This window comes from Vicugna pacos, chromosome 11, assembly GCF_048564905.1.
Source record: "Vicugna pacos chromosome 11, VicPac4, whole genome shotgun sequence".
NCBI lineage: Eukaryota > Metazoa > Chordata > Mammalia > Artiodactyla > Camelidae > Vicugna > Vicugna pacos.
In genome coordinates this window covers 70755571-70780971 of record NC_132997.1, presented here as the reverse complement: position 1 = coordinate 70780971, position 25401 = coordinate 70755571, and the positions used below count along the sequence as shown (strand labels likewise).

General features: G+C 35.1%; 1 protein-coding gene across 3 annotated transcripts in view; it reads right to left on the bottom strand.

Moving 5' to 3' along the window:
• Positions 1-23584, bottom strand: part of KIF11 (kinesin family member 11) — a 37523-nt gene extending 13939 nt beyond the window's left edge. For 2 of the 3 annotated variants that reach the window (XM_006211037.4, XM_072971613.1), the window contains exons 1-16: positions 23259-23583; positions 19561-19693; positions 19236-19333; positions 19070-19148; positions 17774-17959; positions 17491-17615; positions 15249-15339; positions 14043-14285; positions 12733-12828; positions 12210-12298; positions 6354-6441; positions 5565-5753; positions 4639-4846; positions 3498-3670; positions 1733-1858; positions 1054-1212 (exon numbers count right to left, since the gene is read on the bottom strand). In XM_006211037.4, the coding sequence (XP_006211099.2) occupies positions 1054-1212; positions 1733-1858; positions 3498-3670; positions 4639-4846; positions 5565-5753; positions 6354-6441; positions 12210-12298; positions 12733-12828; positions 14043-14285; positions 15249-15339; positions 17491-17615; positions 17774-17959; positions 19070-19148; positions 19236-19333; positions 19561-19693; positions 23259-23335 (2160 nt within the window). In that variant the 5' untranslated portion in view covers positions 23336-23583. Of the gene's footprint in view, positions 1-1053; positions 1213-1732; positions 1859-3497; positions 3671-4638; positions 4847-5564; positions 5754-6353; positions 6442-12209; positions 12299-12732; positions 12829-14042; positions 14286-15248; positions 15340-17490; positions 17616-17773; positions 17960-19069; positions 19149-19235; positions 19334-19560; positions 19694-23258 lie in introns of all 3 variants that reach the window. The other variant, XM_072971614.1, reaches the window with a different exon arrangement.
• Positions 23585-25401: the final 1817 nt, after the last annotated feature.

The window sequence follows — 25401 nt, the reverse complement described above, 5'->3', positions numbered from 1 at the left end:
AAAGCCCTCAAAAATGCACGTCTTTCAGGCAATATAATCATCACCACTGCTATAAGATGACCTAAATAGTAAAATGTTCATGAGGCCTCAGTTTCCTCATTAGAAAACTGAGCTAGTAATAGAACCTGTTATCTATATTGGTGGGAGGAATAAACATATGGTGAGTTGCTCAATAAATGTTAACTATTATTTGTATTAATTCCTGATATTAACCTTTTGTCTGAAAAGCTTCATGCTTATCAATTAGAGAAACAATCTTATTTTAAAGTTGCTTTAATTCTTACTTAAAAATCTTGGATGTGTTTCTCTTCTCATTTCAGGTGACATGGATATGAATTCCCTTTTCCTCATTTCCAAAATAATCCCTTACTGGTCACTATATCACGTTAACAGTTTTACTGACCGAAGAGTTCTATCGTATAGCAATAGTCTCATTTAATAGAACTTTTAGACATTCATTACCAAGGCTTATAGATAATGACTTCCCTGGTTTAGAGGTTTGATTTTGGTTTAAAGCCTCATATACTGAGGAAGAGTTTATATAGAGAAGTCATGAATTATATTTATCAATAAAAATTAAGAATTATATTAATATATTACAATTTAAATGCCTGATATCAATGAGACATACAGTAAAAGAAAGCAGGACATAGTTTATGAAAGAGAATAACTATCCATGCTACCCTAAAAAAAAAATCAATTTGTCAGGTTATAATGTAGATACATGTTCATTTTAAAGGCTATGACCATTTTCTTCTAACCGTACTCCCAACAGTATGTTTTTGCAGCTTTATGTTTCATCTTCATGTGAGGAAAGGACTCTTGTCTTATTGTGCTTTAGCATAGGGTTCTACATGTAGTAAATCATCAAATATTAACTGATCAAGAAAAGTACTTCCAATTATTTTACATTAATTATTGTTATAAGCAAAAGTGGCCATGGTATTTTCAGGTTTCTAAATTAGTTAGACAACATTCCGTTTAGGTAACAAGGATTATCAAGTTAAAGATCTTAAAACTTTTTACACTCCCCAAATCACCTAAATAAGATACCTGTGAGTGGATTTTCTTTATCGTCTTCAGGTCTTCAGTTAAGTTCTCACATTGCTTCTGTGATTCGGTCAAGGAAGAAACTGTATTTTCTTGTAGTTCATGTAGATTGTTACACAGTGTACTGAGAAAGTCATCCATTTCCTTTTTCTGATCTTCTATCTTTAAAGAAAAAAACTTAATTTCTTTTTCTTAAATTAAAAAAAAAGTTCTAAGTTTATTTATTCATTATTTTTATTTTTTAAATACATACAAAATAGAAAAGATAGAAAATAGTATGCGGAGAAAAGTACCTTTCTCCAGCCCCTAGAACTCCAGTCCCACTTCTGCCTCTAAGACACGATGGCTACCATTTTTAAACACTTCCAGAGATATTTTATTATCCATATTTAGGCAAGCATATATGGGTATGCATTTATATGTATATCTTCCTCACCGACCATACGATAGCCTATGTATGCTACTGTGTAAACTTAAATATTTATCTTGAAGGTCATTCTCTCTCATTTCTCTCAGCCATGATTCTGCTGACCACATCAGTGTAGAGAGCATCTTCTCTCTTCCCTCCTCCAGATTCCTTCTTACAACCCATGCATTCTGCACATAAACATATCTCCAGGTATGGCCACAGAGAGAGTTTCTTTCTTAAATGACAATTTAAGAGAATAAGATTATTTGTTACCTTATTAGCCACTATCAATGAAGTCTTGAAAATACGCTTTAGTTGATTATTGATTTCCAGGATAGACACCACAGTGGGGGATAAAACTGTTTCCAGTGAACTGAGAAGGTCAGTCTTAAATACATTCTGGTTTTAAAAATAAACAAAGAAGAATTTAAAAAGAATATTTTCACTTCCATAAATCTGACTGGTTAAATGATAATATCTTAAATACTCTGTTATCTAAGCACATGTATATTAACATCCTAAGTGTCCATTCTCTGTTCGTTATAACTTACAGACCCTAGTACTAGAGTTTATATTCATCATAAATCACATAATCCTGCATATAGTAATTAAGAGAATGTTCACTTCATGTACAATAGATGCTTAACAGTCTAATGCAGCAGAAGTCAGAAGAATTCAGAAGAGGAGGAAATGACAGTCATTTGATAAGATTTCAGCATTGCAAACAAAGGAAGGGAAAAAAAAACAAGTATATTCTAACAAAATAAATTTCAAACAAGTTTAGGTTATAAAGTCAAAAAGGCTAAGACCAAATAGGCTTCAAAAGTAGGCTTTGGGCTGGAGGTATTTAAATTTGTCAAGGTTCTTATTCTTGTCAAGGTTCTTTTCTTGTCAAGGTGTATAGAAAAGTTGAGAATATACTGTTGATTGGGAATTTTTATAAAAAGGAAAAAAAAAATTCTGATCTAAACTCCTTTTACTAGGGCAAGGATGAGGAACGTTAACAGAAATAATTAGTAAATGCATAAAAGGCTACCAGTATTCTTTTGAAAGAAGAGCTATCGTACTAATTTCAACTCATTCTGTGGGAGCAGCAATCATCACTTTGGACTTAAGCAATGCTTACAGCTTGGTAAGAAAACATCAATGAATACAGACTATCATTTAGTGAATAAATCCATTTCCAAAAAGTTAGTACCAACAGAGTATCTTTTAACTTTATCAAATTTGTGTGATTGAAGAAATATACAAAATAATGTCACACAAGCACTAAAATTAGGCAAAGTATCAGCTAGTTGTAGTATTTACTTGGAAAATATTTGGTAAATATTATTAAAGTTAAAAAAGAGCCTGCATAAAGAAGGAAACAAAGTGATGCCAAGAACTTCCTAGACAAATCATACAAATTATTACAAAATAAAGAGTATATACAAATCAAGTGTGGAGAAGGTAATTAATATTATGTAATTACATGACTGGCTTTTATAGAACTGTGAAAAAGATCCTTACAGTTAAAGGCCAGATGGGCTCGATCACAGATATCTGACCCCAAAAGTTTCTATTATTGTTTCCAAAATTTTGTAAGTTATTTTTCTTGCACATTTTTCTGTATTTCTGTAGTTTTAAAATTGACCATCTAACATCCCATTCTAGTTGGGTCAGTGTGACAATTTTAGGATCCTTGAGGAAAGGATGACAGACAAATTTCTGAGCTAACTAACAAGTCATAGGTCCCTTAAATTCATCTGAAGCTAAACCCACCCTTTCTAGTTATTAAAAGGCTTACTGACTCCTACACTTAATGTTACAATGTGTAAGTGAAAAAAGTTTCAAAGGTTGGTTATATGCATTTGGAAATCAATCATTCTGGGAGAAAAAAACAGTGAAGAGATTTGTCTTTAAAAATATAAACCTCCTCTTAAAGTGGCATGTTTATCATTGTGACTAGTAAAGCTTAAGATGAAAGAACACCAGTTAACATTGTTTTGAAGACTTATCAAATGTAACCCTTCAAAAATATTTTAAGAGATTTACTAACAATCAATGTCTGAAGTGCAGTTTTACTTTCTGTTGCTAATGATTGTTCTTTTAATATCATATTAGAAATCTGAGAAACAAGTGTAGACACATTTTCTGGAATGGATGTGAGAGATCCGAGTGCTGTTGTAGTAATAGTGTCTAATGCAGAGACACTGGAAGACAGCAGGTTACCTATACCAAAAAAAAAGAAAAAGAAAAAAAAAAAGAAAAAAGATGTAAACTTGGACATAAATATATTTAAATACAGTTAGAACCACTTCAAAGAAGTTGGCAAAATTATATCCTTGTTGTGTAAATTTGTAATAACAAATAAATTTAAAATAATTGGCTCACTACATAAGCAAGGAATAACTTTAAATATAAATTATATATGTTCCATAATGTTCAGTAAACATTTGGTATATCTGTAGGTGTATCAGACCCAAAGCTGTAACTCACAGTAAACAAGAATTAGAATATTCTAAAAATTAGTCTCTAACTAAAAGTAACACACAGTATAACTGTAGATAAAAGAGGTTATGGAAGAAAAGAGAAACTAGAAATCATTAAACAAAATTTTTAGTGGTTAGCTTAGACTGACTAAACTCTAGGTGATTTTCAAAAATTCTTACATTTCTGCATCTTCCAAATTTTCTATAGTGAGGACAATACTTTTATAGTAAACAAATTGATACTTAAGTATTTTCCAAAATGAAGGTAACAATAATGGTTATAGTTAAAAATAATACCCATATATTCTGACAATACAGCAAACATTCAAAAGATCCATACTCAAAAGGAAAAAAAAAATTGGAGAATGTATATACACAAAACATTTCAATAAGGAAACCCAAGAAATGTTAACTGTAGTATCTATGGAAAATGATATACCGTCAGGGATAAAAGGGGCTTTTTCTTCTAAAGTTTATACATTTAGTTATTGTTTAATAAACATAACATTTTACAGAAAAAAAAAACTGAGATTTGTTTTAATTCAAAGGTAGCAGAAGCATTTATCCCTAGTTTGATCAGCTGGTGCATGCATTAGAGGGGACTAGTGACTGCCACCTGAGTTTTTAATGATAAAATTTAATTATCAGTTTTAAAATTAGTCTCACACTAAACATACAAAGACTAGAATTAGAAATTATTGTACTTACCAAACAAAGTCTTGTGAACTTCGAGCATGGCCTTTTGTTTTGAGCTGCCATCCTTAATTAATTCTTCCATATTATTAAACAGACTATTCAGGTTTTTGCCAAAAATATCCTGAGCTTCTGCATTATGCTGATCAACTGCCTTCTTACGATCCAGTTTAGAATGGAGACCAGATACATCTTTTGTAGTTTCTTCAACTGTGGTAAGCAACTATATTTGATTTTTGAAAATAGATTTTAATAAGACAGGTATGACAAAAGCAATCTAATGAAAATATCTGTGCTTTGTTAGGATTTCTCCTGATAAGAACTAGTAAATTTTATATCAGAAGAAATTTTAACGTTCATGCTAATTTATACAGGAATGTTTATTTCCCCTCCCCATGTCATCTAGACAAGGAAAATTGATTTTGCCAATCTATTATAGTAATTGTGCTTCCTCATAAATTTTTTCTATATTATATGCTGCTAATTCCTCAAAAGTACACCTAATAGAAAATTAAATACTTTCATACACCAGAAATTAATACATTCTAAATCAACTATATTTCAATATTTTTAAGTGGTAAAAAAAAAAATTAAATACGTTTCACATCTTACATCATTAGAAGGTGCTAAATTCTTGATTACTGATTAGTTTCAACTATGACCACAGGTAAAGCATTACACCACCATTATTTTGAACACTCACAAAGTGTATTAAAATCATGTTCTACTTTCAAAACTCAAAGGAATAGTTTTTTCTTAAGTTAGCATCTCCAGTGAGGAAAATTCAGACATAATAGTATAATAATGTTTCTTAAATGGACAGAAAATATCATTTCAGGTGAATAAATAGAATTTCACAATTAATGCTTAAGGTAAGAAAGCTACTTTTACCCATTCTTTAATTTCTTTAATGTGAGTACAAATTAAAACAAAAGACAAACCCTGCTGGCAGCATCATGAAGTTTCTCCTCAGTACTTTCCAAAGCTGATGTGATATATTCTTCTTTAACAAGCTGTAATTTAGTTTCTTGTAAATGTTTTTGAGTGGTTGCAAGTTCCTCTGTCTTATTTTGCAGGTCAGATTTGCACTGGTCAAGTTCATTTTTATTATCCATAAATAATTCTGTTACCTAAATATAATACATTAAACATTTTAAAAATAATTATAAAATGCTGAACTGGCTGTTGAGACAACCAGCTATTTCATAAGATAATATTAGAAGAACTAACAAATTATTTTCATATAAAAGTTGTAACAAGTTACCAGGTAGGTTAGAACATTTCATATGGCATCTGGTTTCTTCCTGTAAATTCACTAAAAAACAAATAACACATCTAGTGGAGTGGTGTTAATTCTTCAGATTCCTTCCAACACTGCCAGCATGAGGGTGGCATGGAAGGGTCAGATCTACAAACCTTAGTTATTTAACATCTGGTTTCTCCCAAGATCTGCATTTCCTCATCTGATAAACACGGTAGTGAACATGTCTCAGCATTCACTATTAGCTTTAACATTAAATTGTACAATTCAGTTAATTTCTTAAAATGTTGCATTAATATAAATGTCAAAATAAATAGCATCTTCATTATCATTGATGACAGTAAAAAAATCATGATACAACTTATTTTTAGTTTAAAAGTCAGCAAGAAAAGTCAGGACCTTCACATTCTGAAGCTGTCTTTTAATATTTGCTTTTTACATGACATTCAATATTGTTTTGAATGCTTACCCTACTTAGCTCCTCCTCAACGGCAGCGATTTTTTCCATCAATTCTACAATTTGTTCTTCTTGAACAGTTAGTTTTCCACTCATGGCTCTAAAATAAAGTTTAATAGGAGTTTAGCAGTTAGTATTTTTTCTTAATTCCTATAAAATTTATTCTAACACAACTGAGGCAGTTACATATCATCTCTACCATTTATCACTATCATGATAATGATGGCTAAGTGTCAATAACAATAGATAAAATGCAAAAAATCAAATGTATTCTTTGTCTTGGTTTATAAATGGGCTGTTTTTCTTGTTTTCCCCATTTTGAAACTGAGAACCCCTATCTATGAGGTGAAAAAAATGTGTGTTTATAAAATTTGAGAAGCTACAAAGCTGACAGACGACTATAACCCACATAAAGTAGAAGTGAGGGATACAACTAGGTGTCTGTAATCAGGAATATGAAGTATAAACAAGACACTCAGCATCCAGGAGAGGCTTGTAATGTGAAGGCATCTGGTGTCAAAAGAAGAGGGGGTGAGACAAGGGGCTAAAATCTGGAAAACTGAGTTGAAGTATGTACACAGAGCAATTACACCTCCTGCCCCCTGCACACATACCTCAAGACAGACAGCAGCACACATACATCAAACCACCACAAAAGTTCCTTAGCCTTAGCACTACTGACATTTTGGACCAGAGAATTCTTGTCTACTTTAATGAGTGTCTCTGATTTCTTGAGCATTAACAAGTTTTGGAAGTAAGTGCTGTCCTTTGCATTCTTCTAGTTCCTTCATACTAACCATTTCCTATTCCACACTGTGCTTAAATGACAAAGATCCTTTTCAGAAGGCAGATTTCCTCAAATTATTAGCTAGAGATATTACTTATTAAAAGAAAAGATAAAAGGACTGAGGTATAAGGGGAAAGTTAATTCTGTCTTTTGATTAACAATATTAGCTCTTTATTGGGAATAGCTCTTTAAAGTAGAATAGGATATTTGAAATGCTTTTCCTATATTGACTGTACAAGAGAAATGTAATATTGTTATTCAATAAATGATAGTTTCGATAAATATTTTAATTGCAGTATAACTGACTTACAATATTATATTAGTTTTAGGTATACAACATAGTGATTTAATATTTTCACTAAAAAATGATCACCACAATAAGTCTAGTTACCATCTGTCACCATACAAAGTTATACAATATTGACTGTATTCCCTATGCTGTACATTACATCCCCATGACTTATCTAATAACTGGAAGTTTGTATCTCTTAATCTCTTTCACCTGTCGCCCATTCCCCTCACCACTCTCCTCACTGGGAAGCACCAATCTGTTCTCTGTATCTATGAATGTGTTTCTGTTTTGTTATGTTTGTTCACTTACGTTGTTTAGATTCCACATATGAGTGAAATCATACAGTATTTGTTTTTCTGTAATTTCGCTTAGCATAATACCCTCTAGATCCATCCATGTTGTCACAAATGACAAGATTTCATTCTTTTTCATGGCTGTGTAGTAATTCATTATTTATATCACATCTTCCTTACCCATTCATCTGTCAGTGGACAATTAGGTTGATTCCATATCTTGGCTATCATAAGTAGTGAGACAATGAACATACATGAACATATAGCTTTTCAAATTTATGTTTTATTGTGCTTTGCAGATATTTCTTTTACAAATTGAAGGTTTGTGGCAACCCTGCATTGAGCAAGTCTACTAGTGTCATTTTTGCAACAGCATTATTTTTTAATTAAGGTGTGTACATTTGTTTTAGACATAATGCTATTGCTCACTTAACAGACTACAGTATAGAATGTACATAACTTTTATATGCACTGAGAAATAAAAAATTCATTTGATTCACTTTATTGTGATATTTGCTTTATTGAGGTGGTCTGGAACAAAATACATAACCTCTCCAAGGTATGACTTTGTCCTCTTCGATTGACTCCTTTATCATTATATAATGCCCTTGTTTGCCCCTTGTTACAGACTTTGTTTTAAAGTCTATTGTCTGATATGAGTACTGCTACCCCAGCTCTTTTTTCATTTCCACTTGCAGGGAATATCTTTTCCATTCCTGCACTTTTAGTCTCTGTGTGTCTTTAGATCAAGTGAATCTCTGTAGGAAGCATATAGACAGGCCTTGTTTTTCAATCCATTTGGCCACCCTATGTCTTTTGACTGGAGTATTCAGTCCATTTACACTTAAAGTGATTATTGATAGATATGTACTTCTTGCCATTTTGTTAACTGTTTTCTGATTGTTTCTGTAGTTCTTCTCTGCTCCTTTCTTCTCCTCTTTGGTCTCTTCCCTTATAGTTTGATGACTTTCTTTAGTGTTATGTTTGGGTTCCTTTTTCTTTTTTGGTATATCTATCAAGTTTTTGGTTTGTGGTTACCATAAGGCTCATATATATCAACCTGGATATAGAACAGTCTATTTTAAGCTTATAGTGACCTAAGTTTGAATGCATTCAAATAAAGCACTACATTTTTACTCCTCTCCTCCCACATTTTATGTTTTTGAGGTCATATTTTACATCTTTAATTTTGTGTATCCCTTAACGACCTACTGTGGTAATAGTTGACTTTACAACTTTGTCTTTTAACCTTCATGCTAGCTCTTTAAATGGCTGCTCCACTGCCTTTGGTATATATTTGCTTTTACCAGTGAGATTTTTTTCTTTCATGTATTTTCTTATCACTAGTTATGGCCTTTTCTTTTCAATTTAAAGACCCTTTAACATTTCTTGTAAGGTCAGTTTTGTGGTAATGAACTCCTTTAGATTTTGCTTGTCTCAGAAGCTCTTTCCTTCAATTTTGAATGATAACTGTGCAGGTTAGGGTATTCTTGATTACAAATTTTTCCCTTTCATCACTTTAAATATATCAGGCCACTCCCTTCTGATCTGTAAATTTTCTTTTGAAAAATCAGGTGATAGTCTTATAAGGGTTCCCTTGTATGTGACTAGTTGCTTTTCTCTTGCTGCTTTTATAATTCTCTCTTTATCTTTAATTTTTGCCATTTTAATAATAATGTGTCTTGGTGTGGACTTCTCTGGGTTTATCTTGAGACTCTGTGGTTCCTGGATCTGGATACGTTTCCATCTCCAGGTTAGAAAAGTTTTCAGCCATAATTTTTTCAAATAAATATTCTGCCCCTTTCTCTCCCTTCTTCTTTTGAGACCCCTATAATGTGAATGTTTGGATTAATCTCATTTTTAAAAGTTTCTTCTTTTAGCTGTTCTGACTGGGTGATTTCCATTATCTTGTCTTCCAGATCATCGATCCATTTCTCTGTGTTATCTCATTTGTCACTGACTCCTTCTAGTTTATTTTTCATTTCAGTGATTACATTCTTCAGCTCTGATTGGTTCTTTATATTTTCTAACTCTATGTTGAAGTTCTCACTGTGTTCCTCCATTCTTTTCCTAAGTTTGGTAAGCATCTTTACTGAGCATTACTTTGAACTTTGTCAGGTAAACTAGTTATATCCATTTCATTAGAGATTTTCCCTGGAGTTTTATATTCTTTCATTTGGAACACATTCCTCTGTCTCCTCATTTTGTTTCACTTCTGTGTGAAAAAGCTACCTCTCCCAGTCTTCAAGGCTTGGATGGTGTTGTATAGGCATATTCCCTGTGTAGATGGCATATACTGGGTAGCTTTGTCAGGCCAGCTGGAGCTGGAATGGGTACAGGCCAGAGGGAATGATGCAGTTTTGATAAAGTTTTAAAAGTTCTGTTAAACTTGGGGTAAATAAAGCATTATTCTGTTTAAATGTTGGCTCCAGCTTTTGTGATCCTGCTCTGACCTACAGTGTAATTTCAAGATTTTTCAGGAAGAAATTTGTTTCAGATCATGCCTCACATCCAGTCTTTAAAATGATGGGATAGACAAATTAAAGTTACTTCTTAATCTAAACTATAAAGAGATGGCCAGAAGATAAGAAAATTAGACAATCATTCCACAGTGTCCAATATTTGACTATTAAACAGCAGAAGATACTATATTAGCAAATCAAGGGACAAAACCACTTGTAGATATTTATTGGTTGCCTACTAAGCACCCATTTCCAGCATCCAGATTTCCTTTGGGGAATGAATATGCCCTGACTGTACAGCATGGCTGTATGGTGGGGTTTGGGGGAGGTGGGAGAGGGCCTAAATCCATCCCCAGATCCAGAGACTAAGTCTGACTGGCTTAAGACAGTTCAGGAAATTAAATTCCTTTACCAGTTATTGGTTCATACATGGACAAAACTGAGGCCTAAAGTAATCAATAAGTGATGTTCCCCTGGCCAGTTTTGATGGTTAATGGACAAGAAGCCTCTCATCCACATGAGATACGAATGAGAGCAGGTAGCTGCCCTGTTGCTGATCATCTTCCTAGATGAACAGCAAGCCCTAGACAAAAGCCACCGTTCAGAACAAGAGTTGGAAGAGACAGAAACAGGATCCTTGAGTTATTGGATTAAATATCCTTAAAGCTCATTCTATCCCCTTGCTGTTTTAAGACAGTTTAAGTTGGGTTTTCTAGCATTCTGACACCAAACTTAAAATATAAAAGTGTTTACTGAATAAGAATTAAAGTATAAAAATATAAATATGATAGAATTAGGGACACTGTAAGGTGAGCAGTGAAACACCAGTGTGTATGGTAAAGTATATCTGAAAACTAGAGAAACAAAAAAGGAAAACATTAAAAACTAAAAAGTTTAAGAATTGAGTGCAAATTTACAAAAGATTTTTGTAGCAGTGTTTTTGCCAACTAGGTATGGGCTATGAAAGAACCAAACAAAACTAAAGTCACAGAGAGGGAGGATATAGCTAAGTGGTAGAGGACATGCTTAGCATGCATGAGGTCCTGGGTTCAATCCCCAGCACCTCCTCTAAAAATAAATAAATAAATAAATAAATAAACCTAATTATCTCCCCCTCCCCATAACAAAACTCAAAAAACAGAAACCTAACGTCACATAAGAAGAATAAATGGAGAATTATTGTTTAATACCCTGTGATACACAATACAAATTTGAGCATTTGTTAATATATGAACAACAATCAGGATATAGCACATTATGATAACTGAAAATAATGGGAAAAATGAGTTTATTAAATGATTTGTATAAAATTAGAATGATCATATAAGTGTAATATCTAAGATTATACTAAAATGATCTTGGCTATTATCAGTTAGCTGTAAATAACTTTTAACATTATTAATTTAAAAAATGCCCTGTGAAAGTCACCCTCCTTAATACCTTGAAGGATAAATGCAATCAGGAATTGTCAAGTTATAATCCTTAGCATCCCACTTGCCTTCTGCGTCTGTTATTACTGTTGTTGCTTCTACATAAAGCCTTACTAGAAGCTTTCCTTGGAGCAGACTATTCCAGGGTTAAAAAGTGAACAGATTAGTGGCTGTCAGGAGTTAGGGATCATTGGGGAAGAAGAGTGAATATGACTAGAGAGGGTAGCAAGAGGAAGATCTTTGTAATGACAGGATGGTTCTGTATCTTAACTGCAGAACTACAAAGAATCTATAAAAGAGATAAAATGCCTTAGAATTATACACATACATTGTACCAATGTCAATTTGATACTGTACAAAAAGTTACTTAAAAGGTGAACAATGTGGGAAACTGGGTGAAAAATACATAGGACCTTGGTACTCCTCTTGCAACTCACGTGATTGTATCATTATTTAAAAATAAAAAATTATATTAAAAAATTTAACTGTTTGAATAACTACTTAACGTCAAAACAAAAAGAAGCATCTATAGGAGGCATTTCAAATAGCCTATTATCAGAAAATGCTTATTCTTGGAAATTAATTTCCACAGCCAAGGGCTTACCTAAAATTTTCTTCAGAAATGTACACTCCATTTTTCTCACGGGCTGCAGCAAGATCTCGTTTCAGACGCTCTATCTCTTCCGTATATTCCTATACAAGAATGTTGTAGATGTCAATTTAGCACTTAACTTTTTTTTTTCCATTCAGTTTGGGGAGGATGTATAATAAATAAGACAAAGTTGGCCCTTATGTTTTTTAAAGCATAAAAAATTGTGATAAAAAGTCATAACCACACTTTTCATTCACTATTTATCTGTTTAGAACAAAGTCTCTCAACAACTTTCAAAGCCCCTTTAAATATACTCATTATAAAACTATGCGTTTCTGAAGAAAAAACACAACCTCCAATCAACATACTAGCATTAGAACATATATTTTAACATACAGGGTATTTAGTCTAAATCATTAGATGAAAAGCCTTACCATAGGCAATTTAATAAACCTTTTTGACAATTCTTTATTTCAGTTCCTTATTTTCACATTTGTCAAAAAAGATTACATTACTGCACAAAAATTCGGGTTACCTTAATCAGAGCTTTTTTGGTGAGTTTCTGGTTAACTTCAGGCTTATTGAGTATGTTCTTTGCTCTATGAGCATATTCCAAGGTACTCAGAGTCTCCTGTGATTAAAAGAAAAGGCTAATTACTAAGGATATTACAGGAATAATGTAATTCTGTAACCTAAAATGTACTCTACAATAACTTATAAGTAAAAATTTATGGTTATGTCTAATCTAAAAACCTACCCACTAATACTACTATATCCAATCTTTAAAAAGGAAGATTGTTCAAAACATTCTTCTTTTCTTACTCTTCAATACTCAGGGTCTTTAACTGTATGATAATTTGGTCTAATACATTTTTTTTCATAAGGTTTATTTATTTTTAGAGGAGGTATGGGGATTGAACCCAGGACCTTGTGCATGCTAAGCATGCCACTCTACTGCTTGAGCTATGCCCTCCCCCCATAAATTTTTACTTTAGTCTTAAAACTCAACGAATTTCATCAACTGATGAATAAACAAAATGTCCTATACCCATACAATGGAATATCATTTATTCACAAAGAGGAATGAAGTTTTGATAACTGCCATAACATGAACACTGAAAACATTATGCTAAATGCAAGAAGCCAGTCACATAAGAACACTTAATGTATCATTCCATTTATATGAAATGTCCAGAATAGGCAAATCTATAGATTAAAAAAAAAGTAGATTAGTAGTGACCTAGGGCTGGAAGTAGGGGCAGATGGGGGTGATTGCTAACAGGGTTTCTTCTTGGAGTGATAAAAATGTTTAGATTTTGATGACAGTTGTACAGCTATAGTAAAATCACTGAATTATACTCAGTAAAGATATTTTTAAAAATGAAAGGAGAGTTACAGACCTTATAAAAGCTTTCCTAATTCCATTTAAAGCAGATAATCCAATAAAATAAGTGTAGACTTTACCATCTTTGTTGCTTCTCTGGGTTTTCCTACTTATATCCACACCTCCGACCCCATCTTCAGGGCTCTCTAAGCAGCCTCTGTAACACTAGCATTCACTTAACCCATTTCTAAGTTTTCAATTAAACCATCCACTGCTAATGACCACAGCAATTTTCTTTGAAGACTATGTGGAAAAAGCTATTAAGTAACTAGCTTTTTAAGATCAAAAACTGCCAGAAAGGAGAAAAATAGTGGTGTCCTTCTCTGTGTGTCAATACGCAATGTCCAGATCCTTTTTACTGTAGAAGAGAATGAATGAAGCCAACCGATGAACTTTTAAAACATGATAGTTATATAAGAATTATAGCTACTATATTTGCAGATGCCTTTCAAAGAGCTTACCTCAAGATTGAGAGACGCAGGAGAGATTGTTGCAATTATAGATGTTCTTGTACGTCCCCCAAGAGAGTCCTGCAGGATTCTAGTCAGTTTAGATTCTCGATAAGGAACATGAGGTGTTCTTTCTACAAGAGCAGTAATAACCCTTCCCAAGGTCAACAGGGATTGATTGATATTTCCAGCTTCCCGAGCCCTCTTGTCAACTGCTCCAGAACGGCCAATGTTTTCGCTTCCTGCAAGATCAACCTTGAATTTTAAAAATAAAAATAAGTTCTCAGTCTATCGGATGTGGACTAGAAGACTTCCATTCCCATATTATACAGAATATATTAAATAGCTAGTAAGGTAATTTTTCTATAATTAACAACCCCTACAGAGCTAATAACCCTGCGACTACAAAAATACTGTCCAGAAGTGCAAATTTTCAAGCTGTTCTATGAGGTGATAAAGAATTAAACAGCGGAACAGAACTGCCATGTGACTTAGCAATCCTACTTCTGTGTATGTATCCAAAGGAAATGAAATCACGATCTCAAAAAGCTATCTACACTCCCATGTTCACTGCATTCATTATTCACAATAGCCAAGATATGAAAACAGCTTAAGTGCCTGTTGATGAATGAATAGATAAAGAAGATACACATTGAAATATTATTTGGCCATGAGACAGGATATTCTGACATCTGCCACATCATGGATGGACCTAGAGGACATTATGCTAAGTGAAATAAGCCAGACAGAGAAAAACAAATAGTATGATCTCACTTATATGTGGAATGGTGGGGAAGGGTGGGAGGAATGGTAAGGGAGAAAGAAAGTCCAACTCAGAGAAACAGAAAGTAGAATGATGGTTACCAGGAGCAGGGAGGCTGGGGAGATAAGAAGACACTGGTCAAAGGTTATAAGCTTTCAGTTTTAAGATAAGTAAATTCTGGGATCTGATATATACAATGGTGACTATAGTTATTAATATTATACTGAAATTTGCTGAAAAAGTAGATCTTAAGTATTCTCACCAAAAAAAGTACATATGTGGAGTGATGGATATGCTAATTTACCTGATTGTGATAATCATTTCATAAAGTGTACACATATCAAATCATCACATTGTATATTTTAAATATATAATTTTATTTGTGAATTATACCTCAATAAAGCTGGAGGAAAAAAAAGAAAGAGTGAAACAGTGGTATTAAGGTAGGTGCTCACCAAGTTCAACTTTCCAATTTTAACAAGCTCCTCTCCATCAATTGTAGTTTCTTTCATATGTATCGTAACAGAGAAAACCGAGTGGGAACGACTAGAAAACAAGATCAAGTTGCTCAGTCATTAAAATGCAAAACATTATTTGCATTCTATAAAATACTGAAAACAGCAAAGAAAGATCTAAATCCACCAGGGTAGAGAAAGATAGTTATCAGAGGATAGCCGTAAGATTTTGGAAGACAACATATAGATAGAAAAATGCTAGGTTTTTGCTTTCTTGTAACTGCTGCCTGCAAAGGAGACCCCAATAAGAAGCTACCTGAAAACAGACTAAAAGCCTTAGGAATTAGAATCCTCAGGCACCTCTGAAAGCTGGATGTGGGATGGGGTTTGGACAGCTGCCCTACTAGTGTGTCAGAGGGGAAGGCTTGCAATTGATCTTCCTATTTATACAAGAACCACTTGAAATATGTCTTTACCATAAATTCAGACAGCACCAGGCAAGCCATCAGATTACTCTCCCTCAATGTTAGCTGTTCTAAAAGCACACTGCTCTGCTTTCAGAACACCATCAGAAATAAGTAGTCCCTTCCTCTGAACAGCAGAAATTGTAAACAGCGGTATTTTTAGAAACACTACACGATAATCATTACTATACTATAAACTTTTATAAAATCTATCTTTTGCTATATACTGACATTCAGCTTGCATCTAAGAGATACAAAAAGTATACAGACAACAAAAGACATCATTCCAATCAAAAAAAAGGGCATTATTCCTTTCTGTATCAATGACATTTGATGAACATCATTATGTTTGTTAATGTCATTGATGGTTGGTAGGGAATACAGTAATTTTTAATTTCCTCATTTGTACTTTCCACATTACTTAGAAATTTTTACATTAAGTATTGTTTTTACAAAATTATTCAAATTATTTTATATTACAGAAAAGAGGAAGGACACAAGGAAGAATATAAACTATAGATCTGAATTATAATATGCATATTATGTATTCCTACCACTATTTGCCCATGCCTTATTCAAGATTATGGAATTAATGCAATTAAGCATAACAGTCAACTCTGATTTTGGAAAACTGAATTACATTCTCCTTTTCTTTATCACATACATTCATAAGAAGAGATATTTACTCCAGTCTACCTACAAAAAAAAGGAATCCTAAGTTATACAAATTTACAGAATAGGAATTTTATATATTTCAGAAAAAAATATTTAAAGAAGTCTAGTCTTAAGTTCATTCTTCTGAATTCTAAGTAAAGGTACAAACCAATCAGTTAATAAAATGGAAATTTCATTCTATGATTTGTTTATAACTTAATTTTTAATAAAGTGGAAAGCTATTACAGGAAAATTTAATTATAAAATCACCCATAATTCCATGATCTTAATGACATGCATATTTTTATAGAGTTGCAATTATAATTGTTATAGCATATTGTAGAAGTGTCCAATTATAAGAGCAAAGAAATGAGATCTAGCCCTAAAAATCATTTTGTAGCTCAGAGAAAATGGTATTCAGATAAGTTCAACTATTTACCTGAAGTAACATATTTAGTTAACTGCAGAACTGGAACTAAACACAAATATCTAACTCTTAATCCATAGCTCTTTCAATTACACTCTGATGCTTCCTTCAAAGACCAACAGAAAAAAAAAAAATCACCTCTGACTTGGCAAACTGCATTTGGAGAGTTTGGGATTCATCCTATAGGGGATGCTATCAATTATGCCCCTTTCTCCTCGTGAAAACCAGTGTCACTGACCATTTGTTTTCCTACATTAAAAAATAAAGTCGTTCGATTTTCTTCTAATCCTTATTCAAATTAGGGGTTTACTGTGTGCTAAGTAGGTGCTCCAGAAAAGTGCTCAGGGAAAACCTTCCTACAGCTGAGGAGGTAAGCCTCTGAGCATCCCACTGCCAAATCAACTATGGCAGCCACATTTTAATTGGAGCTCCCATGTATAATTTCACTTGGGAATAGAAATCTTCTGCTTAAAAAGACTTCATACTTCTGTTCTAGTTCAACTTTGTTCTCCTTTCAACATTCTCTCAGTACTGGTGCTCTCCCTATAAATCTCAAGCCAATTACTAAGGCAGGTAATCCAGCATACAGTCTAGATGTGTGACTCACACACCTTGACTCACCCCAATTTGATTCCCCAAGTTCGTAATTCTTCTTAAAAAGGAAATGCAACAGCAGGGGAGACCATGGCTTTCTCACCTAGAGTAGGCATTCATCAAAGTTGCTGCAGTTGTCCTCTTTGCTGCCCCTTTCTCCAAAATTTGATAGACTTCATCCTTGTTGTGTACTGTAATTTCTTCTAAACCTTTGATTATCACTCCCCTCTGACCAAATATCAAAAGAGCACCCATTAGATTGGTTTTAAATATATATATATGTATTTATAGACTTCTATAAATTTATAGACACACATATATAAATATTTCTCAAAGCATCATACATTAAGATTTGGAGACATTTTATTCTCCAAGACTGAAGTTACCTTGTTACGGGGATCATCAAACATCTGTAGTCTCTCAGAAACATCAGAAGATGGATTAAGGAGATCAAAAAGCTCTTCATTATAGATTTCCAACAGAGACACTTTGACTGAAAATTCAGTACCATTATCAGTAAGTTTCTCAAAAATTTGATGAAGAGTACGTGGAATTATACCAGCCAAAGGATCCTGAAATTATAATATTACTAAGGACTTAAATAAAGGAAGAATGCCATTTACTGCAGTAGTTAAAACACATATAACAAGGGCTTCCTTTACAGTATATTTAAATGTAAGTATATAAAAACAAGTTAAAAAGAACAAGAAGGAAAAAAACCCAGAACCTGTTAGAGAAGCCAAGTCAGTTACAAGCCATTTACAACCTTCTGCTCAATAGTAATTATTCTTCTTCACACCTTCCACAAATCTGTCATTGCTGCCAGCCACTTCATGCCTGAGCATTACACAGAAACCAATTGAACCAAGCTACTTATAAAGCCACGTTCGATAATTCTTTTCATCTTTTCTCTTAAGAACATAATACCATCATTTTAATCAGAAAAGTGGCCCCCATCTAACAGTATATTCTCTAATTCTGACATAAGACAAAGTTGTTTCTCAAATTTCTAAGTATCCTTAACAAAACTGTTACGACTCTCTAAATTTTGATACTGTGCTTTAAGCCTATTCCAAATCCCCTATGATTATAATTCCATAACTTTATTATTCACACATAAAGTTAATGCCCAAAGTATGTAACCACTAAAAATAAATCTACCTAAATGTTAATAATTTTTAAAATTAACTTAGTCATTAAACTAATTTAAATTTAAACACATTTGACAGAAATTTTTGTGAAATGTACTATATGCTTTCTATTATATTCAACAATAAGGTGATCTTAATTTCTTGAACACTCAAAGTCATCATTAACAAAGTAACATATGGCCTCCTGGCTGTGCTAACTTTATGAGACTCGTTCCCTCATTGCAAAGTCTTCCCCTTCAAGCCCTACTCACATTCCACTTTCCCACAATATGCTGCTCCAACTATTCTGTCCCAAACAGATCCTTCTCTTATCACTTAACTGTGCCGTATGTATTGGTCCTGTCTCTCCCAGTAAGACTGTGTGTTTCTTAAACAGGAGCCATACTATATACTTTAATAGTTTATCCTAAATTTACATTTGACATATGTACTCTGATCTTCCCCATTTCAAGACAGAGGCCTTTTACCAAGGTTTAGTCAGTTATATTTCAGCCACTTTAGAGACAGTAGTCTGTTATAAACAATAAGTACCTGCTCCCAAGTATATTCTTCATTAGGGGACCTTTCACCTTCCATTGTAAAGGTTTTTCCAGTGCCAGTTTGGCCATATCTGTCAAAATTCACAGAAGCGTTAAACAAAAAAAGAATACAAGCATCCAAACCTTTTCATCAATTTGAAAAATAGTGTTTCACTCACGCAAAAATGGTGCAATTATAGCCCATAATAACTTCATCCAGAATTGGACAAACAACACTTCGGTAAACATCAATTTGTTTAGTAGATGCTCCAAAAACCTATACCGGGGGAAAAAAAGGCATTTCTTCAAAAAAAAAATCTTAAGAATTACTTTAATAACTTTGTTTCTAATGTCTGAACTTATTCAGCCCACTAGAAACCATTTGACAACTTAAAGAATCAACTGAAGTTTGTAATTGTACACTAGAACCTAGAGAAAATAGGTACAGTAGGATAACTTAAAATTAGTGAATAACGAAGTAGCAATATTTTAAGAAGTAAGTACCATATCAAAAGTATATGTCTTCCTTGAGCTCTTGTCAGCCAGTCCTCCAGTTCGTACGCTAACTTCTTTCCGTACATGATCACATTCTACTACAGAATGGGCGTTAGCTTTCCGCTCTGCCAAATTAAATGGTCTATAAAAAGAAACAGACAAGGTTATTCAAGAACTCTTAGTTATCAGGTTACTGATGACATTTTTGTAAATACCTCAGACTAGAACAATCTGAAGTTTTAACTACACTGTTGGGATGGGGACTAAATGGGGACCAAATGATACTGCTAGCAGACAGAACTGTAAGGGTTTCAAATCCCAGAAATTAGGCTTTTTTTTCAAAGTTTTAAAAGATATGTAAAATTCTGACCATTTCTTGGAGTGAATGCTAACAGAATTAACTTGTAAAAAATGCCAAACTTATTTTCCAGAATTCAATTTCCACTGTTCTTAGAATCTGGTCAAGTTAGGTTATGATGTAGCAGAAAGAACATGCCAAATTTGCATTCAAAATACTAACCTGCCAATGGATAACTGGCACAAAATAAAAAATAGGTAAAAATAATGACTAATACATTGAGTACTAACTATGTGCCAAGTACTCACTGTTCCCAGTGCTTCACGTGTGTTAACTCGGTGTGTCCTCACAACACTGTGAGGTCTGGTGGAGAACAGACAAAAAAAAAGTGATTGTAAGAAAGATGATGTTTAGAACAGGTAAATAAAAGGTGCTGTAAGAACATACAGCAAAAATTTAATGTAGTCTTGATTGGGACAGGGCAGGATAGGGGAGGCATGGGTGATGGGACAGGCTCCCTGAGGAAGTAATCTAAGCTAAACGCCTCCTTTGGGATCTCAGTAGAATGAGGACTCTTGATCCAGTCTGTTTGGCAACATAGCCCTTTGTGCCTGTCTCCTCATTTGAAAATTAAGGTTGGTAAGTACCAACCTCACAGTGTAGGGAAAGAAATCCTGTTTAATTTACTGTTTCCTGTGTGTATTACTATGCTTAACAGACAGCAGGCACTCACATATCTGTTAAACTACACTGTCTAATAAATGTCATCCTAAGAGGAATGATGGGAGAGCTAAAAAGAACCACAGTCCACAGAGTAGCATCCATAAGATACTGATGTATGACACATCTGGGCCAAAGGGAGAGGCGTACTCTTGACTTGAGTTCTTTTTTCCCACTTATTATCACATATTGTTACAGGAAATTCTTTCCTCTCATCACCAGAGGGACCAAGTTGCTATTTATTTTAAGACGGATACCTCAGTGTCCTCTGGTATGCTCCATCCCTAGCATGTTTGGTCAGAAGCTGTCATTTGTCATATGTACTGAAACCTACCAAGTGCACATGACTCACAGGATGCAGTATTATTAAAAGTTCAACAAAATTAAGTCAAAACCAGCTTACTGAGGTAGGCCAAAAGTATCAAGTGGAATGAAATGCTCTCATGTGGTTAAAGCTTTTCTAATTGGTCTAATCTCTTGCCTGCATGTGTGATTAAATAACTAAATGAATACTATTCAAGCTGTCAGGACAGAGGAGTAGAAATTCACACAAATCACCCATTCCTACAAGTTATCAAAGCTCCCAGAGAGGAACTCTAGGGACTGTTTGTACTGCAATAGAGTACTGCCAAGGCACTATTTTCCTATCCCGACTTTTCTAACCAGAAATTACAAGATTTCTGCTGATACTAACAAATCCATCAATTTATTGGCCCAACCACAGTTACATTAAAAATCAAACAACCAGAATGGTGAAGGAAGGAAGATTAAGAATTTAAAAAAAAAACTTGTCCAGTGAAGTGTTAAATTCATTCATTCCATAAATATTCATATAGTTATTGTACAAGGAAAGAACATCGTAAAGATTGTTTTTATTGTAATTAAGTAATGCAGTCACCACTCCAGAAATCTTGCTGATCTCTTAGGCTACAATAGACTGTGCCAATTAAAAGTTTAAAACCGGAAGAAAAAAAAAATCATACAAGAGTATGTGACAAAGACCACATGTGACCTGCAAAGCCTAAAATATTTATATCTGGGCCCTTTACAGAAAAGGTTTGACAACCCGCAAGGGCCTCATAAGTTTTTTATTTACTAAAGCTTAAGGACATATTTGCACTAGGAAGGCTATTAGAAAAAGAAAAGGCTAAACTGAAAAGAAAAACATCTCTTTAAACTGAAATTATTGTAAATATCAGACACAACCCAAGCACTTTTCATTAGTGATAAAATAAAAGAAATCTCTCTTAAGTTAAGGCTTTAAATGTATGAGAATAATAAACATGAAGTTTAGGATAATGTTTAACTCTTGGGGGAGAGGAAAGGGATTGGGAGGGATACTCTGGAACTCCAGCAAAAATGACTGTTCTGTTTCTAACCTGGGTGATGGATACACGGATGTCTGTTACACTGTTCTTTATAACTTTTTATAGATCTGACATATTTGTAACTAACAATAAAAATGAAATTAAAGAAAATAAAGCCACACATAAAAGGTAACACTGCCTGACTTTACTAAACAGTCAAGATCATCTAAGAATTTGCATTTGTAATATGGGCTGGTTTTTTGGTTTGTTTTTTTTTTTTTAAAGTCTTCAAGTAACTATTAGTAGAAGCCCCAGAATGCAGCTAGTAATTGGCTAGACTTGAAGTTACCACCAGATTTCCTCCCTGGCACCTAGTTTAGAAAACTAGCTATTATCTTTGATACCTACAAGTCAAGTCACCAAAGCTATGTAGGCAATAACTGAAGAAAGTTTGTCGATATACTTTTAAAATAACCTTTTAACTTTTCAATACGTTTTGGCTTTACAGAAAAATTGCTGCTAGTTGGTAGAGTTTTTGAAACGACAGCAACAAAAAAGACACAAAACATACATCTGTAAACTGTGCAGGGCCTCTAAAAAGCAGAATAAATCAATCTCTGATTAAGCAATAGATTATAGAAGGATGTTCTTTCTCTCCTAGCTCATTTTAAAATTTGTAAGTGATATGAAAAGCAATCGGGGAAAACTGTCTCCTCTGATTAAGGGAAAAGTTCCCTTTTTCACCCACCCACTGGGAAAAAGTTGTCTCCTTTGGTCAAGGGAAGACCTAGTGTGGCACAACTTAAGTTGTCTCCTTGATCTTTTAAAAACATAAACTCACTCTACAACTTAATTTTTTAATTTTAAATACAATGCTGTTTACTTGTTTAGCAAGAATTCAAAAACTATTGCATCTGGAATAAAGAGAACTGGTTTTCTCTGATCACGTTTTTAGAGGTGATGGAGAGGATGGTAATCCCAACATAAGTGCCAAAACATCTGCAAAGCAGGTGTGCAGTCTTATTTCTAAACTGACCAACTGCAAGAAGTGGCATATAAAAGTGACACCTAAATCTTTGTCGACAGTTTTTTAAAAAAGAACGCACTTTTCACTGACGAACGGCGATCAGATTTTCCGCAACAGCAGTTTAAACTACAAACTCAGATACAGCTATCCTTTCTTCTGAAACAACAGCAGCAGCAACACTAATTTACTCGTCACAGCAACCTGGTGTCATTTTATTGAACAGAACGCAGGAAACTACTGAACAGGAAGGTCTGGTCCCTTCAGAAACTGCAAACAAAACCCCTCTTCTCCGACCGCTCAGTAGGAAGCCCAGTAGCAAAGCCCGGGGCTCGGAATCCTGCCAGGCTCGCCCTACCTGCATCTCACCACCACCTGGATGTTCTTCCCCTTCTCATCTTTCTTCTTCGCAGACGAATTCGGCTGAGACGCCATGACGGTCCCCTCCGAAAAGTTAAGGCCGGTTCGCGGACTCGGGCGCCGTGGGGCGGCTCGGCTGCCGGCTCGGACCTGGGTGCCCACCTCCCCTGCCGGGTGCTGGCGTGGCCACGGAAATCTTCCTCCACCAGGGACTCTGACTGGCCGCGGCGTCTGTCCCGCACCAGCCGGAGCCTCCGAATCGCCAATCTAGTCTCCGCCCGAAGCCCAGGAAGCCAAGCAACGACTCGGCGCCTCAATTTGAAAAGGGAGCCCAGTCGCCCGGCCAATTGCAGCGCAGGCGCGCAAGGCACCATGGGACGCGGGGTCGTCACCAGATCCCCGCCCCCGAGGCGTGGCCCGCGGGAAAGTAGAAAGCTGGTCCTCGAACGCGTAGTGCTGTGGGAGGGATGCAGGATTAAAAGGTATCGCATTTCTCCGTGGCCTCGCTCAAATTACATATCGTCTCTAAACTATAATTTCCTCATCTGTGAAATGGAAATTAAATAGCAGCCGTCTCAGAGACTTGTGTGAGAATTTATGAGCTAGTGCGGGTAAATAGCTTGGAGTAGAACAGTAAGCGCTCAGGAAGGCCAGCCGTGATTGTAGTTATTACTAGAGAAATTGTAAGAGTCCCAGGGAAGCACGGAAGGGAGAGATCCACAGCAAGCCCCTTTTCACGGAGGCAGCGTTCAGAATGGTCATAAAGGATAATTAGGAAGCGTTAAGGCTCCCACAGGAACCAACAGAACTATGACTTTATCCTTTAACTGATGAGGAATCGCCATCGCCATCGCCAAAACAAGCAAGCAAGATCGGATCTGTGTTTTCGGACAACATCCCGCAATGGCTGATGCAGGCTTAGGGCGCGCTTCCCTTCCCCATCTACGTGGCACAGCATCCAGCAGGCTGCGCCAACGAGGAGGTTGCGCCAACGCCTGCAGCCTTCAGCCTACAAATCCCAGCAGGCAGCGCTCCTTGGGACTCTCTCGTGCTGAGTGACCTCCGGCTTTCCGTAGGGGTACGATGGGCGTTTTGGACATTCTTGGAGTGACTCGATCTCTTAGGTGTGGGTCCTGGGTAAAGAAAATACGGGATCTTGAGCCTGTGCTGTAGTCGGCTCTGGGAGCTGTGTTTCTGGACCCCACTTAGCCTGTGGGAACCTGGATGTCGTTTTAGTTTCCTAAGTGATGGCCAGTTGGAGTGGAAAGCTCTCAAGCCTCTTTAGCGTTCCCCCGCTTACTACTCTCCTACGCTCCTCCAAGGAAACGCCTATAACTACAGCTTAGATGGATAGTCATTTCCATTCTGCATAGCCAGGGGCCTACTGATATCTCCTCTTAGATGGCTCACCAGCATCTCACAATGGACCTATGCAAAACGAAACTGTACCCCGCTTAGCTTCACTCTGATCTTTAGCATTTAGGCACGTGGTACTAACCAGACCTTTGATTCCTTTGCCCTCCGTGTCCAATGCAGTCCTTTTACTTTTATCACCCCTGCCCAGCACTCTTTTAAGTCCAAGTCTCTTTTATCTCTTCCCTGGATAACTACCATTAACAAACCTCCTTAACAGGTCTCCTTACTTCTGCTCTTTTCCCTTCTTGCACTGCATTCACTCAGCAAAGGGAAGGTTCATTTAAAAGATGAAACAGATCATGCCCTTCCCCTAATTTTTAAACCTTACATTAGCTTCTCATTGTACTTAGAATAAAATCCATACTCTTTACAGAGTCCTGTAAGGCTCTTGTCAGTAAGGGGAGATTTTTCTCCCTTTACCCAAGTTGAGTTCGTGTTGCTGGACAGTAATAAAATTGACACAAGACAGATTATTAAGGGGGGGGGCTAATTTTAATTCAAGTACAAGGAGGTCTCGTAGAAATGGTACTTAGGAAGTGACCAAAGAAGGCAGCTTTTATAATTTTTAGACAAACAATAAACTTGTGAAAAGTTGATGGGACAAAGAAACTTAGTTTGGGGGTACTCAATTAGTAAAGAATCTAAACAGAGTTTAGTCTTAGGGAAGCAAATTAAAGAAGAAACGAGGATTGTTTATATAGGCTTCTTCCCTGAATTCCATATCT